Genomic DNA, 15261 nt, shown 5'->3' with positions numbered 1-15261 from the left:
AGAAACATCATCTCTGTACTTAGAGGTTATTCCCTGGCCCCGTTATCCTGTGCAATGCTGGCTCCCCTGTCACCAAGGCAACCACAGAGCACTGGTCCAAGAGTCAGCGGTGTGGCGCAGGGGGACACTCATAACTGTGAGTGCCTCTCGTGCTTTACACATTGCCTCAATTCCTCTTTGCCAACGGCTTGCAATATAGCGTCTCCCTTCTCCAGCTGCGGGAGCTGAGGATTGGAGAGGTTAAGGAACTTGCCCAAGGTGCCAGGCCCTTGCGTGGTTGGTATTTAAAGCTTTTCCTCAGACCAGGCCCCTGAGCTCTAATCCTGTCTGCTGTGGACTCCTTGTTTGCCTGTGACGGAGCCCAGCCCTCTCAGTCTGTCCTCTGCTCTGGACATCCAGGAGGCAAGTCTGCTCGTCCTCAATCCCCACAGGCTGCTCGGGCACGGTTCCGGGGGACTTACCCACAGCACCCACCTTCCTGCTCCTCGCTAGACCTGAAGTGCAGGGTCGCGTGATGCAGGGACCTGGAGCAGACAGCACCTGGGTCAGCCACCCTTGACCACAGCTTCAGCATGCCCCCAGGGGCAGGCCCCCCTCCTCCAGCAGCTGAGTCTCTGATTTGGGTCCCACTATCTCCATCCTAGCCCCTCACATCCAACAGGCTCCAGGCACCACCCTCCTAGGTTCCGGTTGTCCCAGGGCAATGCTCACCTGAGATCCACCTTCTGAACCCGCGGGCACAGGCTGAAGATGTCAGCCAGCAGGAGGGGGCTCCTTGGGGACAGTTCCATCTGGGTCAGCCTGAGTAGGAAAGGGGCGGGGCCCTATGTGAGCAAGTTGGAACCAAGCAAGATCAGTGGGCAAGAAACCTGGACAGGCTGGAGGTGAATGAAAAGGATGGGGGGCTGGTGGGTCAGCCAGGCATTAAGGAAGGAGACAGGAACTCAAGAACGAGAAATAGGAGCTTGAGGTCAAGTGGACTGAGGTTTGAGTCCTAGTTCTGCTTACTGGCTGTGTGTCCTTGGATAAGTAGCTTAACCTCTCTGAACCTCAGTTTCCTTATCTGGAAAACAGAACTACTTATACACCTTCCTCTAGGGTGTCATGAGGACTGGATCATATCAAGCCTGGGCACTGCCAGCACGATACCCATGCTTATTGTTATTATTATATTGTTTTTATCCTAAGCACTCGTAGGTGAGTCCTTGCTGTCAAGGAGCGGGAAGCTTTAGGTCCTTAAGAGTTTCTCAAGCTCAGCATTACAGAGATAATTCTTTGGATTTGGGGGCTGTCCTGTAGGAAGTTTACCAGCATCCCAGACCTCTACTCACTAGATGCCAGCAGTAGCATGACCTCCCACCCCCTCTGCCATCATGACAACAAAAATGTCTCCATTGCCAAATGTCTCCTGAAGGGCAAAATCACCCTTCCAGCTGTGAACCACTTGCCTTAGAGAAAGTGAGATTCTTCCATCTTGCCCTTGGAGGCATCCTTGGGGTCTCCATTTCCCTCGCTCCATAAACCCTCCATCAGCTTGTCTACACCCCCAAGATCCACCCTGAATCTACCTACTTCCCTCTCTCCCCACCAATTCCCAGCCCCCATCATCTCTTACCCTGGCTGTACAACCCCCTCCCTGCTCTTGCCTCCACGCTTGTCCCAGTTCCTTCTCTACCCAGCAGCCAGACTAAGGTTTTGAAAAGACAAATCGTTCCTCTGCCTTGGGCAAAATCCCAAACTCCTCGCCACAGCTACCAGGCCCTGTGTGACCCGGCCCAGGTTCATTTCTCTACCTTCTCTCCTACAACTCTGCCGGCCACTGTGCTCTGGCCACACTGGCCTTTCTGACTGTTCCTCGAGCCCACTGAGTTCAATCCTGCTTCAGGGCCTCATGCATGCTGTTCCATCTCCTTGGAATGCTGTTCCCTGCTTTTCAAAAGGCTGGCTCCCTCTCTTCCTTCAGGTAGCACCCTAGTGTCCCTCCTCAGAGGCGTTCCCTGACCACCCCTGCCATTGTCTAAATCACCTCCACAATCACTCCTTACCACATTCTCTAGAAAAATACTTTATCACACTCTGAATTCATCTTATTTGCTTTCACTTTGCTTGTTGACCAGCTCCCTCTACTACACGGTAAGCTCCAAGAAGATAAGGACCTCGTCTTTTTTTTTTCCTCTCTCAGCTGTGTCTCCAGCACCCCAAGCAGTGCCTGGTCCACAGCAGTGCACAAACAGTATGGACTGAATAATACTGGGTTGGCCAAAAAGTTTGTTTGGGTTTTTCAGTAAGATACTATAGAAAAACTCGAATGAATTTTTTGACCAACCCAATACAAAGCTTAAGCACTGGTGACCATCAGGCCGGCTACCTCATTCCAAAGACAGATGAGGAGTTGGGGGCTGATGCTGTGTGACTTGGGCATAGAGAAGTCCCTCTCTGGTCTGAGGTTCCCTATCTATTCATGTTAGCCCACAACTTCTGTGTCCAAAGGAACCCTTCCTGATCCGTCCTTTCCTGTCAGGGTGGGACCATAGTGGATTCTGTAGTTTGACATGGGTTCTGCCACACTTGCCCACCTCTGGGAAGTCACACATCTCCTCCCTCCCCTCCCAAAAGGACTCAGGGATAAGTGAGATCCTGGATGTGATGTCAGCTGTCTCAGGTGTCCCAGAGATCCTTAGCAGGAGTACTTATATTGCTGTTTTTAATGGTATGATTTAATTTTCTGTTGTATTTTTCCATATCAGCTGTAGCTGCTCTTGCCCCCTGTTGGAAAAATATTTAAAGTAAATCCTTTTTTAAATTCTAACCAGTCTGAGCTGAAATTAGAAAATAGAGTTTTAAATACTTTGGGGATGCTGCTTAAATTCCCCTTTTACAGAATTAGATGGTGACCTTTAAAAACTGGTGTGTGGGGACTTCCCTGGTGGCGCAGTGGCTAAGAATCTGCCTGCCAATGCAGGCGACACGGGTTCGAGCCCTGGTCTGGGAAGGTCCCACATGCTGTGGAGCAACTAATCCCGTGCGCCACAACTACTGAGCCTGTGCTCTAGAGCCTGCGAGCCACGACTACTGAGCCTGTGCTCTAGAGCCCGCGTGCCACGACTACTGAAGCCCATGTGCCTAGAGCCCGTGCTCCGCAACGAGAGAAGCCACGGCAATGAGAAGCCCGTGCACCCCAATGAAGAGCAGTCCCCGCTTGCCACAACTAGAGAAAGCCCGTGCTCAGCAGTGAAGACCCAATGCAGCCATAAATAAATAAATAAATAAATATATATATATAAATTACCAAAAAAACCCAACTGGTGTGTGATATATACATGACCTATAACTATAGTCTCTTTATAGGAGTAGGTGACCTTTCTGTGGGTGGAGAGAAGAACGATGGCCCATTTGTCACAGGCCTTCCATTCTTCAAGGTGCTTTTAGAGCAACTGTCTTGTTTGAATCCCAACCCTGGGGGAAGGGTTGAAGAATATTAGTCCCATTTGTCAGATAAGGAAACTGAGGCCTAGAGGGGTCAAATAACTCCCCCCTGAGGTTGACAAGGTATTAGGGAAGAGCTGGAAGCAGACTTGAGCTCCCAGTTGTGCCAGGTAAAATGATGAAACAGCCCAAGAGAAGTGGGGAGGGTGCAGAAGGGGATGGCTTTGCAATGCAAGAGCCTCAGCCCTGCACAGTGAAATAGGGAAACCAGTCTTACTGCAGCAGGCTTAGCTCAGGGAGCCGGGGTAGGTGGTGCAGCAGGGTCTCCAGGCTCTGGTCACTCAGGACCTTGCAGGACAATCTGTGAAACAAAGCATCTGAATGAGGTGGGGAAATCTTGGGAAAAGCTAGATGGGTCCTAAGCCAGGATTGCCCAAAACACCCCCTCTGAACACTGGGGTCCTTGAGTTATCATTGAGGCTGGAGGAAAAGGAAGGTCATATATATGCTTGGAAAATGCTGGGTTAAGCCCCATTAGTTTTCTTTGCTGCAGGACTTCTCAGAGCCTTTAATCTGCCCTTGTGCATTGTGAATTTCTAAAGGGCTATAGTAGACATTTTTCCCCCAAAAGGCATGGACTGGTAGGATTATCATTTTGAGGGTCATGAAGACTGGTACCCTGGAGGACACACCTGTTAAGAAGACAATGCCGCCTTAACCCAAAGTAGTGAACATAATGGTGGCCAGCAAAGGAGAGATGCAGGGTAGCTCGGGTCCCTGACTGCCCATCAAAACCAGACCAACCAGCTGATCACTTGTCTAGATAATTCATCAGAAGCCAGTCCACTTAGGAGAAACTCCTGATATCCATCCTTTGGTCTCTTCTCTGGCTGGAGGACTGGGTCAACCAGAGTCTCTAAGCACCTTGGGGTTTACATACAGCCCTCCCTGCGAGTCTAGAGCCACTTCCTGACCCCCAGAGGCGTTTGGACTGTATTTTCCTTCTGCCTTTCTCCCCTTTTGCTGCCCCTTCTCTCTGTCCCTGTTTCTTTGTCCCCTGCAGGCTGCCCTTTCCCCTCACTGGGGCTGCCAGGAGCCTGGCCCATCTCCATCGCATTACTGTCTGGCTGAAGGGGGACCCAGCTTCACCTCGCGGGGAACAGTAAAAGGGGCCACCTATGGTTCTGGAACTGGAAGCGAGGAGCCTCTGCCAGGGCCCAGGCTGTAGGCTCAGTACTACCCGCTCTGTCCCGGGATTGGGCCTGGGGCTCTGAGCACAGACAGAGCAGAGGCGTTCACTGAGGGGTGGTCTGACCACAAACACCAGTGGCTTTCCACTGGACCCCAAATACACACAGTGCTACGGCCTCTGCTTGGGATCAATGTGGGGTTTACACACGGTTTTTTTTTTAAGCAACAGAACCTTTACCTTTATTTTGGCATTTGGAATGCCAAAATGTACACATTGTGTACCATGGTGATGAGTGGTATTAAAAACCAGGGGCAAGTGTGGGGGGAACTCTCTGCACTAGTTTTGCAACTTTTCTGAAAGCAAGCCTTAAACTATTCTAAAATAAATGGTTTATTTGAAAATTCATTGGTTCCACACATCCTGATATTCTAGGAAAGCCACAATGTTCTATTACGAGACAAAAGTTCACTGCAAATCTTGTTAAGATCCTGTATCTGTTAACATCAAAACCACCTTCCTCCATATCCATAAGTGTTTGAACATGGAGAGACGTATGGAAGGACACACCCCAGTTGTCAACATGGATAATGAGCTTGTTGCAAGGACCAGAGGGCATTTGAGGCGGGAGCCAGAAAACAAGAAAAAAAAAACAAAACTGTAGCAAAATGGAAAAACACATATGGGGCGATGGAAAGTGAAACTGCAGAACGCAGCTGGCCTGTGATTTCAAACAGGAAAAAACTTGTATATGCAAATGGAGAAGGTCACCAGGACAAATGACAACACTGAGTTGATGAGGGACGGGGTTATTTAGATGAGGGAGGTTTGTCTTGGGTTTCTTTATTTTAAGGTAATTATTGTAATAAAATTACAACGAGGATGAGGGAAGGAAAGCCTGACCGACCACTTTGCAGATGACAAAGCTGAGGCCTGAGGGGTTAAAGCCATTTGTCCAAAGTTACCCAGCTTGTTGGTGGCTGAGCCAGGACTCCTGATTCTAAGCCCAGTCTCTGGTCACAGACCCAGGCGTTCTGGGGTGAGCTGGTAACCCAGGCTGGGGGATGCCCTGAGGAGGAGCCTTCAGAATGACAGGCTCCAGCCACAGAGGCAGGCCCAGCTGAGTGCCAGGGTGGGGCTCCAGGGGTGGAGGGGGGGCAGACTGGGGCTCCCAGGTGCCCTGAGTTGAGCCGATGGGGAGATGAAGCCCTGGGCCGGGCACGGCCTCTCTCAGTGGGAGGGATGAGGTGTCTGAAGCTGGGGCCATTGGGAGGCAAGGAGCCTTCCACCAATGGGTTAGGGAACTCCCATGGTGTAGGGCTACGAGGTCTGGCAGGAAGGGACCAGGAGGGACTCATCTGGTCTCTAACCAGGACACCCCACCCCAGGTCACTGGGCAGGTGCCCACGTTGTGCCCCTGTGGTTGTGTCCTCCGTACTTACTTGACTTCCAGAGGCCCCGGGCACTTCTCCAGAGTCTCACAGAGGCGGGAGAGGCTCAAGGGTTCCAGCTGACATTCCCTGAGGCTGAAAAGGGGCAGCAGGCAGGGCGAGGGGGTCAGGGAGGGCTCAGGGTCCCTATCCAACCCCAAGGGCTCTCCGCTTCTCCCAACAACTCTCCTCCCCAACCTGCAGGCCGCCAGCCCCTGCAGTGCCAACAGGGCACACTCTCCACCCCTTACAGCCCCCAGTCCCCCCACTCCGACAGAAACAGTCAAGGACCCTGAGCGCCCAGCTGCCCTCGTCCAGTCCCAAGTCCTCCCCACTGCCCCTGCCTACATCCAGGCTATCGTTGTCACTCACCTGGGCCACTTGAACATCCCCTGGGTTCCCCCTCTTGCCTCCCTGCAATCCTCCACCCTGCCAGCGTCTTAGCTTTAACAAATACAAATCTGGCCAGCCTCTCCTGTGCTGAAAACCCTCTGTGGCTCCCCATTATCCTTAGGCTAAAAGCAAAACGCCTTTCCCATGTCTTCACTCACCTCCACTCTCCCTGTATAAGCTCTAGCCACACAGAAATGCTTCCCCAGAGCCAAGGCTTCACTCCCCTGGGCTTCTGCACGATCTGTCCCACCTGCCTGGGATCCTGCCCACCCCGTCCCCAGAGAACCCTGTCTCTCTTCTTAGGTGAGGAAATCAAGCCCCAGAGAGGGGAGGGGCCCAGCCAGGGTCTCACAGCCCCTCATGGCAAAGCTGGGAAGTCTTCAGAGAAAACAATGCAGAATCTTCTCTACAGGGAACGCCGGAGCCAGCAGCCCCGTCACCAGCCCTCACACTTCTTCCTCCTTCTCTCAAACTCTCTTTCCCCTGTCTCCCAACCCCCAGGCTCTCCACTCCCTCACCCCTTACCCCATTGTGGTTACCCCTAAACAAGAAGTGGGTAAGACGGTACCAGAAGCTCCTGGAGCTGCGGCGCTGACCGAACCCCAAGAACTGGGCTCCAGCTTGGAACTCTGGCAAAGATCCAGCAGCCGACAGATCCCTAGGAGTGGGGAAATCATTTTGAAAGGAAAGTTCAAAGCATCCACATTGGAAGGCTAGACTCATTTGTCGGGGCTGGAAGGGGCCCTCCGGACAGTCAAGCCCCTCCTTGTACGGATGGGGCAACTGAGGCCCGGGGAAGGGAAGCCAGAGTGAGGATGCCAGCAGCTTATACCTGTCCAGGTGGCCAGCACCTGAGCAGGTCGAGGGGAGCTAGGACAGAGCCCTCCTCTTTCTGACCACTGCTGTAGGTATCATCCACCTATCTGTGCCTCAATTCTTTTGGCTTCAAGAACCCAGAGAGTTCCCAGAAATGGAGACCCTAGCTCGGCAAGCAATACCACCCCGGCTTCAGGCAGCCCACCTGCTACAGCAGTGCTTTTCTCTAACACATTAGCTGGAAATGCACTCTGCCCAGCTGGCCCCGCTTTAGGAGCCCCGTGCTTTTGCCCAGGTGAGACCAGGGTGCCGGGCTCCACTAGGGGGCAGCCGGGAACACCTGCGGAGAACTAGTTTACCGCAAAGATGTGGAAACTTTTTCAGAACACCAACGGTTCTTGGCTTCTCTAATGTGATACTCAGAGTGTGAAAGGGCAGGGATTCATACGAAGTCAGGACGCTGCAAAGTGCTGCAAAGGTCCTCAGTGGCAGAAACACAGCGGCTCCCCTCTACCCTCCCACACATCCGCTCTCCTAACACCTGCTCCGCTGTAGCATCACCCGTCAGCCCCTCCCTCCCACGTGCACTCCTTCTTAGAAAAGATTGAAAGCAGCTGATTACTGCAAATTTACATGGGGGAGGGGTTACAGAAGTGATTAATTCCAGCCTGCCAGACCTGGGCTAACAGTCAGCATGGGTCTGGGGGTTGGGGGCACCTATAAGAAATGGGGACCAGAGAGAGAGAGGGGAGGCCCCCCAACCTCAGAGCTTTCCCTCCTTACCTGTCTCTTCCATCACCCCTCAGGATGACGCGTTGGCTCTCAGAGCTGCAGGCAGAGAGGAGGCAGCAGCCTGAGAAAGGGCCAAGGGCCCCCTTCCCAGGCAGCAGCAAGAGACAGGCTGGGTCAAGCAAGACCTGGATGGTGGCCTGTTTTCTCAGCAAATAGGACAATAAATATACATACAAAGCACACCACCGATATGATTTCCTTTGATTCTCACAATAAAATTGTGAGGTAAGGAAGTGGTTTTTTTTTTAAACATCTTTATTGGAGTATAATTGCTTTACAATGGTGTGTTAGTTTCTGCTGTATAACAAAGTGAATCAGCTATACGTATACATATATCCCCATATCCCCTCCCTCTTGAACCTTCCTCCCACTCTCCCTACCCCACCCCTCTAGGTGGGCACAACGCACCGAGCTGATCTCCCTGTGCTATGTGGCTGCTTCCCACTAGCTATCTATTTTACATTTGGTAGTGTGTATATGTCCATGCCACTCTCTCGCTTCGTCCCAGCTTACCCTTCCCGGTCCCCGTGTCCTCAAGTCCAATTCTCTACATCTGCATCTTTATTCCTGTTCTGCCCCTAGGTACTTCAGAACCTTTTTTTTTTTTTTAAGATTCCATATATATATATATATATATATATATATATATGTTAGCATATGGTATTTTTCTCTTTCTGACTTACTTCACTCTGTATGACAGTCTCTAGGTCCATACACCTCATTACAAATAACTGAATTTCGTTTCTTTTTATGGCTGAGTAATATTCCATTGTATATATGTGCCACATCTTCTTTATCCATTCACCTGTTGATGGACACTTAGGTTGCTTCCATGTCCTGGCTATTGTAAATAGAGCTGCAATGAACCTTGTGGTACATGACTCTTTTTGAATTATGGTTTTCTCAGGGTATATGCCCAGTAGTGGGATTGCTGGGTTGTATGGTAGTTCTATTTGTAGTTTTTTAAGGAACCTCCATACTGTTCTCCATAGTGGCTGTATCAATTTACATTCCCACCAACAGTGCAAGAGGGTACCCTCTTCTCCACACCCTCTCCAGCATTTACTGTTTGCAGATTTTTTGATGATGGCCATTCTGACTGGTGTGAGATGATATCTCATTGCAGTTTTGATCTGCATTTCTCTAATGATTAGTGATGTTGAGCATCCTTTCATGTGTTTGTTGGCAATCTGTATATCTTCTTTGGAGAAATGTCTGTTTAGGTCTTCTACCCATTTTTGGATGGGGTTGTTTGGTTTTTTGATATTGAGCTGCATATAAATTTTGGAGATTAATCCTTTGTCAGTTGCTTCGTTTGCAAATATTTTCTCCCATTCTGATCTGAGGGTTGTCTTTCCATCTTGTTTATGGTTTTAAGGAAGTATTCTTACCCCTGCTTCACAGATCAGGAAACTGAGGTATCAAGAGATGCAGTGACGTGCTCAAAGCGGCACAGCAGGTAAGTGGTGAGCCTGTATTTGAACGTGGTCTGTCTGCTACCGTAACACCGGTTCTTGGAAGCAGGGAGGGGAGGAATAGGTGGACTTCACCTGAAACCATGGATGATCTGCTTTGCCTTGGCCAGGGCCGCTTGGCTAGCTGCCTTCCCTTCTACACTCTTATCAGCTCCAGAGACCCCACAATTCAGGTGGGTCCCTGAGAACTCAAGCTCCCACCAGAGAGCTCCCAGTTTCCTTAAAAGTCTCCCAGGACAATCCAGAGAGTAACTACAGGAGAGTCAACGGATTGTGCCCCGCAGTGAATTTGGAGAAATTTGAGTGTCCCTGGAGCTATATTTCACTCATTCATTTCACAGACACTCATTGAATGTTCACTGGACCTGGTATCATACCAGGGCCCTGAGGATGCTATATCGTGAATGGGAGAGATGAGGGGCAGAGTGGGGTCCCAGGGATACTCTCACCTGAAGTCCAAGTGCACAAGCCACGGCAGAGTAGAGAAGCACTGGGTCAAACTGAACACAGCATCCAGGGACAAATCGTTCTCACTGAGGCTGGAGAATCAGAGGGATGGTGCTGACAGAAGTCACTCAGGACTCAAAAACACCCTCTTCGTGGTCAGAGCACAGGGCAGGGGAGGGCTGTCCCTCCCTGTTCCAGACGATGGAACACACTGAACCCCGGATGGTCAGAGCACCTCTGCCAACTCCCCATTGCACAGATGGGGAAACTGAGGTCCAGAGAGCAGCAAGGTCTTGCCCAAGATTATGAGACATGTTGGTGACAGAGCTGAGATTGGAACTCCAATTTGCATAAAATTTGCCTGCAATGGCAGCGAGGCCTTCCCCCCCACCCCCCCGCCCCCTGCAGGCCCCGAACAGGAACAGAAGAAACCTCCTCTGGTCCCAGCTTCCCAAAGAAAGGCGGCCTGAGCAGGCAGTGCCCACAGGCCACAGCACTGGTTACAGCGAAAACCATAGCCACTGCCTCCAGAGTTTATGTGTTAACTGACTGGAAACCAGGGGCTCAGAGAAGGTGATGTAATTTGTCCAGGGACACTGGGAACCTGGGGTCCGTGACCAGGTTGCTGCGGCCAGGAAGCCTCTCCCTTGGGCCCAGAAGAGCCAGGGAGGAGGGGGGGGGGCATGTGAGCTAGGAGCACAGGGAGCTTTAAGGGCCTAGAAACTCTGGCTGGCTGCAGGCAAAGTCTGGGCGTTCACAGCCTCCTTCCAGGGCCTCCCTCCCGTAGTGCACATCTCCCCCATCTCTGCCAGGTGCTCAGGGCTCTCAAATCTCCCCGGGGAACCTTCCTGGGTATCTTCTCTAGTCCAAACCCTCCCTGCCTACCTGGCCAGGGCCCTCCAGTCAAACGGCCCCTCCCCTCCACCCCACCCTGCCCCAGGGCCAGCTGCCAGCTGTTATATTAATCAGGCAATACTTCCCAGCCCTGCCTGCCTGGGCCTCCCAGAGAGCCTGTGCAGAGACAGGGAGACAGGCTTGAGAAAGGAAGGCTTAACTCAGCAGCTGGATCGCTGAGTCACAGAGACCAGTGTCTATTTTACTGAGAAACACAGTAGTAACTACCCTGTCCTGGACACTGGCCACGTGTCAGGGACTGGCCCCGGTGGCTGACATGCATTGTCTGATGTAACCTTTATGATAACCTCAGGAGGGAGTGAGATGGGACACAGACTATCCCCCAACCCCGTCATCTCCTTCCCCCCTTCCCACACACATGCTCTCATCCAGAGATCAAACCTCAGAGGCTTTGCCCAGAGGGCTACTCACTTCAAGGACTGCAGAGCGCCCAGCCCTGGAAGCAGCTGAGCCAGCAGGGCCACACCTTTGTCCCCGAGAGCATTGCCTGATAAGCTGGGAGGGGCACGCGGAGAGGACGGGTCAGCAGAGGGCAGGGGTGGAGACAGCAGGAGCTCGCCTCTCCACCCCAGTCACTCAGCTTCTCCTGAAACTGGGATAAGGTCCTGGGCTGCCAGGCCGGATCTCAGCACATGGCACTGGATCAGCTGGGGTCTCCCAGCATGTGGATGTGGGATCTTAGTTCCCCAATCAGGGATTCAACCCGCGCCCCCTGCATGGGAAGCATGGAGTCTTAACCACTGGACCTCCAGGGAAGTCCCTCCCCTCGGGTTCTCATCCTCAGGTTTGTGACCCCTGAGGGGTTAGGCTTGGGCTTCAGAGACTGTCAAATATGGGGGAACCTGTATTTTAGGGGGAAGAGTCACAACTTTCACCAGGTTCTCTAAGGGGTTCCTGATTGCAGCGGGGAAAGAATAGATGACCCTAAATCTTAAAACACAGAACAAAACACAACACACTAACACCTACCCACTAATGGGCCCCACCACCCCGCCTTCCAGCAACCACTCACTCGAGGTGACGGAGGCAGCAACTTCCTCCCAGTGCTTTGCAGAGGTGCTCTAGGTGCTGGGCTTGCAAGGCACAGTGTGTCAGCCTAGGGAGGGTAGGACCACACCCCTGCAGCGCCTGCCCAGCTCAACAGAGGCGAGCTGGGCTCCCCACCCCCAGATAACACAGGCAGAGAGGCTTGTGGAAAGGGGACTGGGATGCATCGGGCACCCGGACAGGCAAAGAGGGACCGACACACAGCACACGTGAGATGTCACATGGGCAGAGAAGAGCCAGAGAGAGTCAGAGACACAGAGAGAGGCAGACCAAGATGGAGAGACACCGAGATAAGAGAGGGAGGGGAGGAGACAGACGCAGAAAGAGACTGAGAGAAACTGAGTGCCAGAGGAGAATAGACAGACAGGGAGGGGCATTCAGATAGACAGAATCAGAGAGGAGGCTGGAAGAGTTGTGATGGGAGCCCTGTGGAGGTTGAGCTGAGTCCCCAGGCCTAGGCCCCAGGATCAGGAACGAAGGGGCCGCGCGCTCCCCATTTTCTCCATCCAGAGTTCCCACAACCCCTCAGCTACTGGAGGTCGGGGGAGCGAAGGGGGGTGGGAACCGTGGGCAGGGAAGGTGACTGGGGGTCTGCCGTGTGAGCCCCTTCTGGGGTGGGCTGGGCAGGGGAGATGGGAGGCAGGAAAACCAGGACATGACAGCAGGTTGTGTCCTCCAGGGGGCACCTGGCGCTGGGGACCCGGGACAGGCTCTGTGCCCAGGAAGTGGGGAGGCGGGAACCATGCTCGGGGGCCTGCAGGCCATCACGGTACCTGATCCTTGGGGCGCACGGGAGCGGTTCAGAAGGCATCTGGAACGTAAGGCTGCCAGGAAACGCAGCCCTGGAGGGACACACACCAAGGCCATGCTGAGCAGACACCTCATCCACTGCCTCAGACTCCAGCCTTAGACCCACTTCCCACCATTCAATCCCTATATGAGACCTGGGGACAGTCAGACCTTGGTTCCAATTGGGCTTCTCGGCTTCCTGGCTGTGTGACCTGGGACAAATCACTTAGCCTGGTACTGGGAGAACATAGGTGAATTGTCTTACTTTGCTGCTTGGTGCATAGTAAGTGCTCAGTTAACCTTGGCTCTTAGGATCATTAATCTCATCACCAGCAGTGCCTTCAAAAATGTCAGCCTCAGCTGCAAGCAAGCCATCTAAAGCTCAGACCCTACAGAAGAGATTGTAGGTGCACACTGAGGAGCAAAGAGCTGAGTCTCTGCTCAGGTGCTGGCCTGGGGCAATCCAGGAAGGCACCCTGGTGGAGGCAGACACCCTCTAAAGGGTCCTTGTGCCAAAGGGAGCCAGAAGTTCTGACCAGAATCAGAGCTACACGCCAGGCTATCCTCTGGGTTTAGGCTGAAGGGACTCCGTCTCCCATGCGTAGCTCTCTGGCTACCCCACCTCCGCCCCAGTCTGCTGTCTGCATCTGGCATCCCAGGGCTCTCTTCAGGTACCACTTGGGAAATGGGGAGGCAGTTTGTCCTTTGAGCCTCCCCTTAGGGCTTCATCCCCAGCCAAGCCTGCTGGCTTCTTGTGCCTTTGTGAATTTGTCAAGGTCCCCCCCGGCTGTTGAGTTACACTGTCCAGCGGTGGCGGTCAAGGAGGGGACGGTCCTGGCCCTACCTTTTCTGGATCACCTCCTGCTCCTCCGGCTCTGGGGCAAACTTGAGGACCACAGTTTTGTGCAGCAGGCTGCAGACAGGAGGGGAGGGAGGAGGCAGCTGCTGGGGGGGTCCAGCTGCTGCTACGTCTTATTTCTAGCCTGGTCTCCAGGGACCTCTAAGGTGCCTTCCCCCTGCCTCTAGCTGTGGCACTTCCTCCGACTTTGCCCTGATGTCTTCTCTCGCCTGAGGGTACCCACCCCTGTGCGGTGAGGCCACTGCCAGGTCGGGACAGGCACTGAGAGTCCAGGGCATCCCTAACCTCGCCTTTCCAAGTGAATGTTATATATATATTTCCCATGACAAAAGTTATTCTTCTTCCCTCTGGAGAACTTAGAAAATGTAGAAAAATAAGAAGGAAATAAAGAAAAATCACCCACAATCTCTTCCACATATCAATTATCACTGATGATAACATGTGGAGTGAGTCCTTCAAGTCTTCTGTCTTCTTAATGCAGTTAATATTCTTTCTTTTTCTTTCTTAAAAGATGGGATTAAATTTACAAACTCCCTTTTAAAAATTCCCTTTTAAATATTTCAAAGGACAGATGAAGCAAGGGTTACATGATGTTGATAATTATTGGTGGGAGCTGGGGAGTTCATTATACCATTCTCTCTAGCTTTCAGTTTGATTGAAAAGCTTTATTATAAAAATGAGGAATTTAAAAAAATGTTTCTTTAAGTTTTTGTTGTTTTTTTTTAGCCACACCACGTGGCTTGTGGGATCTGACTGAACCTGGACCACGGCCGTGAAAGCACCGAGTCCTAACCACTGGACCACCAGGGAATTCCCTGATGAATTAAAATTTTTATGTTTACTTAATATGCCAGAGTCATCCCTCCACACTAGAGCTGCAGCTATATCATGATTCCATCAGTTCTTCTCTCTGGAGGCAACTTAGTTTACTTAACTAGTATCACTAATATCTTGCTGATAAAGATTTAAGTTATTTTCATTTTTTTCCTATTATAATCAATACTGAGGTGAACATCCCTGCAGGTCAAAGTGTTTGCACAGTCACGGTAATTTCTTCATTATAACTTCCTAGAAGTGAATGGAGTGTCATTTGGAATGCCCTAGGGGCCTTTACTGAATCATTATATACAGTGAACCAAGGGCCCTAGTACCACCGCGCGGGTGAATCTGGTCTCTCTTTCCTCCTTTAAGGGGTGTTTAAAGCAGGAGAGCCCCTATGGGTGGGGACTGTGTTGACATTAATTAGCATCTGTCCTCAGCTGTCCAGACTGAATGCGGAGACTTACAGAAATAAGGTTGGGCCCTGTCTGAGGTCGGGTTCCCTCAGAAGCAGAGTCACTTGGTCACTGTGTACATGAGGTACTGAGGGTCTGATCTCAGGGACCGAGGGAAGCAGAACAGGGCAGGTCCTCAGCCTGATCCCACAGGAAGCATGAATGCAACACAGAAGAGCCAAACCTGACTACCTGTTGGATCTGTTTCTTTTACTTTAACCTTTGCTTCCCATTGCTTTTGTTCACTAAAAGGATACTGTCTGTACATAATGGCCTGCCTTGGAGACCCCTGCCCCTCTGCCTGAATGTTAAACCAAAGCGCCTTTGTTCAGGGAAGCATCCTGACCCCGCCCACCTGTGGCTGGCTGCAAGAAAGAAGAATTAACACATCCCCTCCCCAAGGCTGGCC

General features: G+C 51.9%; 1 protein-coding gene across 1 annotated transcript in view; it reads right to left on the bottom strand.

The window, feature by feature from the left end:
* NLRC5 (NLR family CARD domain containing 5) overlaps positions 1-15261 on the bottom strand; it is a 111548-nt gene that overhangs the window by 21696 nt on the left and 74591 nt on the right. The window contains 11 exon segments of the mRNA XM_065898366.1: positions 462-524; positions 712-801; positions 3704-3787; positions 6058-6141; positions 7007-7096; positions 8038-8082; positions 9971-10060; positions 11295-11378; positions 11896-11979; positions 12704-12772; positions 13564-13632. Of these exon segments, the coding sequence (XP_065754438.1) occupies positions 462-524; positions 712-801; positions 3704-3787; positions 6058-6141; positions 7007-7096; positions 8038-8082; positions 9971-10060; positions 11295-11378; positions 11896-11979; positions 12704-12772; positions 13564-13632 (852 nt within the window).

The sequence above is a fragment of the Phocoena phocoena genome, chromosome 20 (assembly GCF_963924675.1).
Source record: "Phocoena phocoena chromosome 20, mPhoPho1.1, whole genome shotgun sequence".
Taxonomy (NCBI): Eukaryota; Metazoa; Chordata; class Mammalia; order Artiodactyla; family Phocoenidae; genus Phocoena; species Phocoena phocoena.
This window is presented reverse-complemented; position numbering and strand designations above follow the sequence as displayed.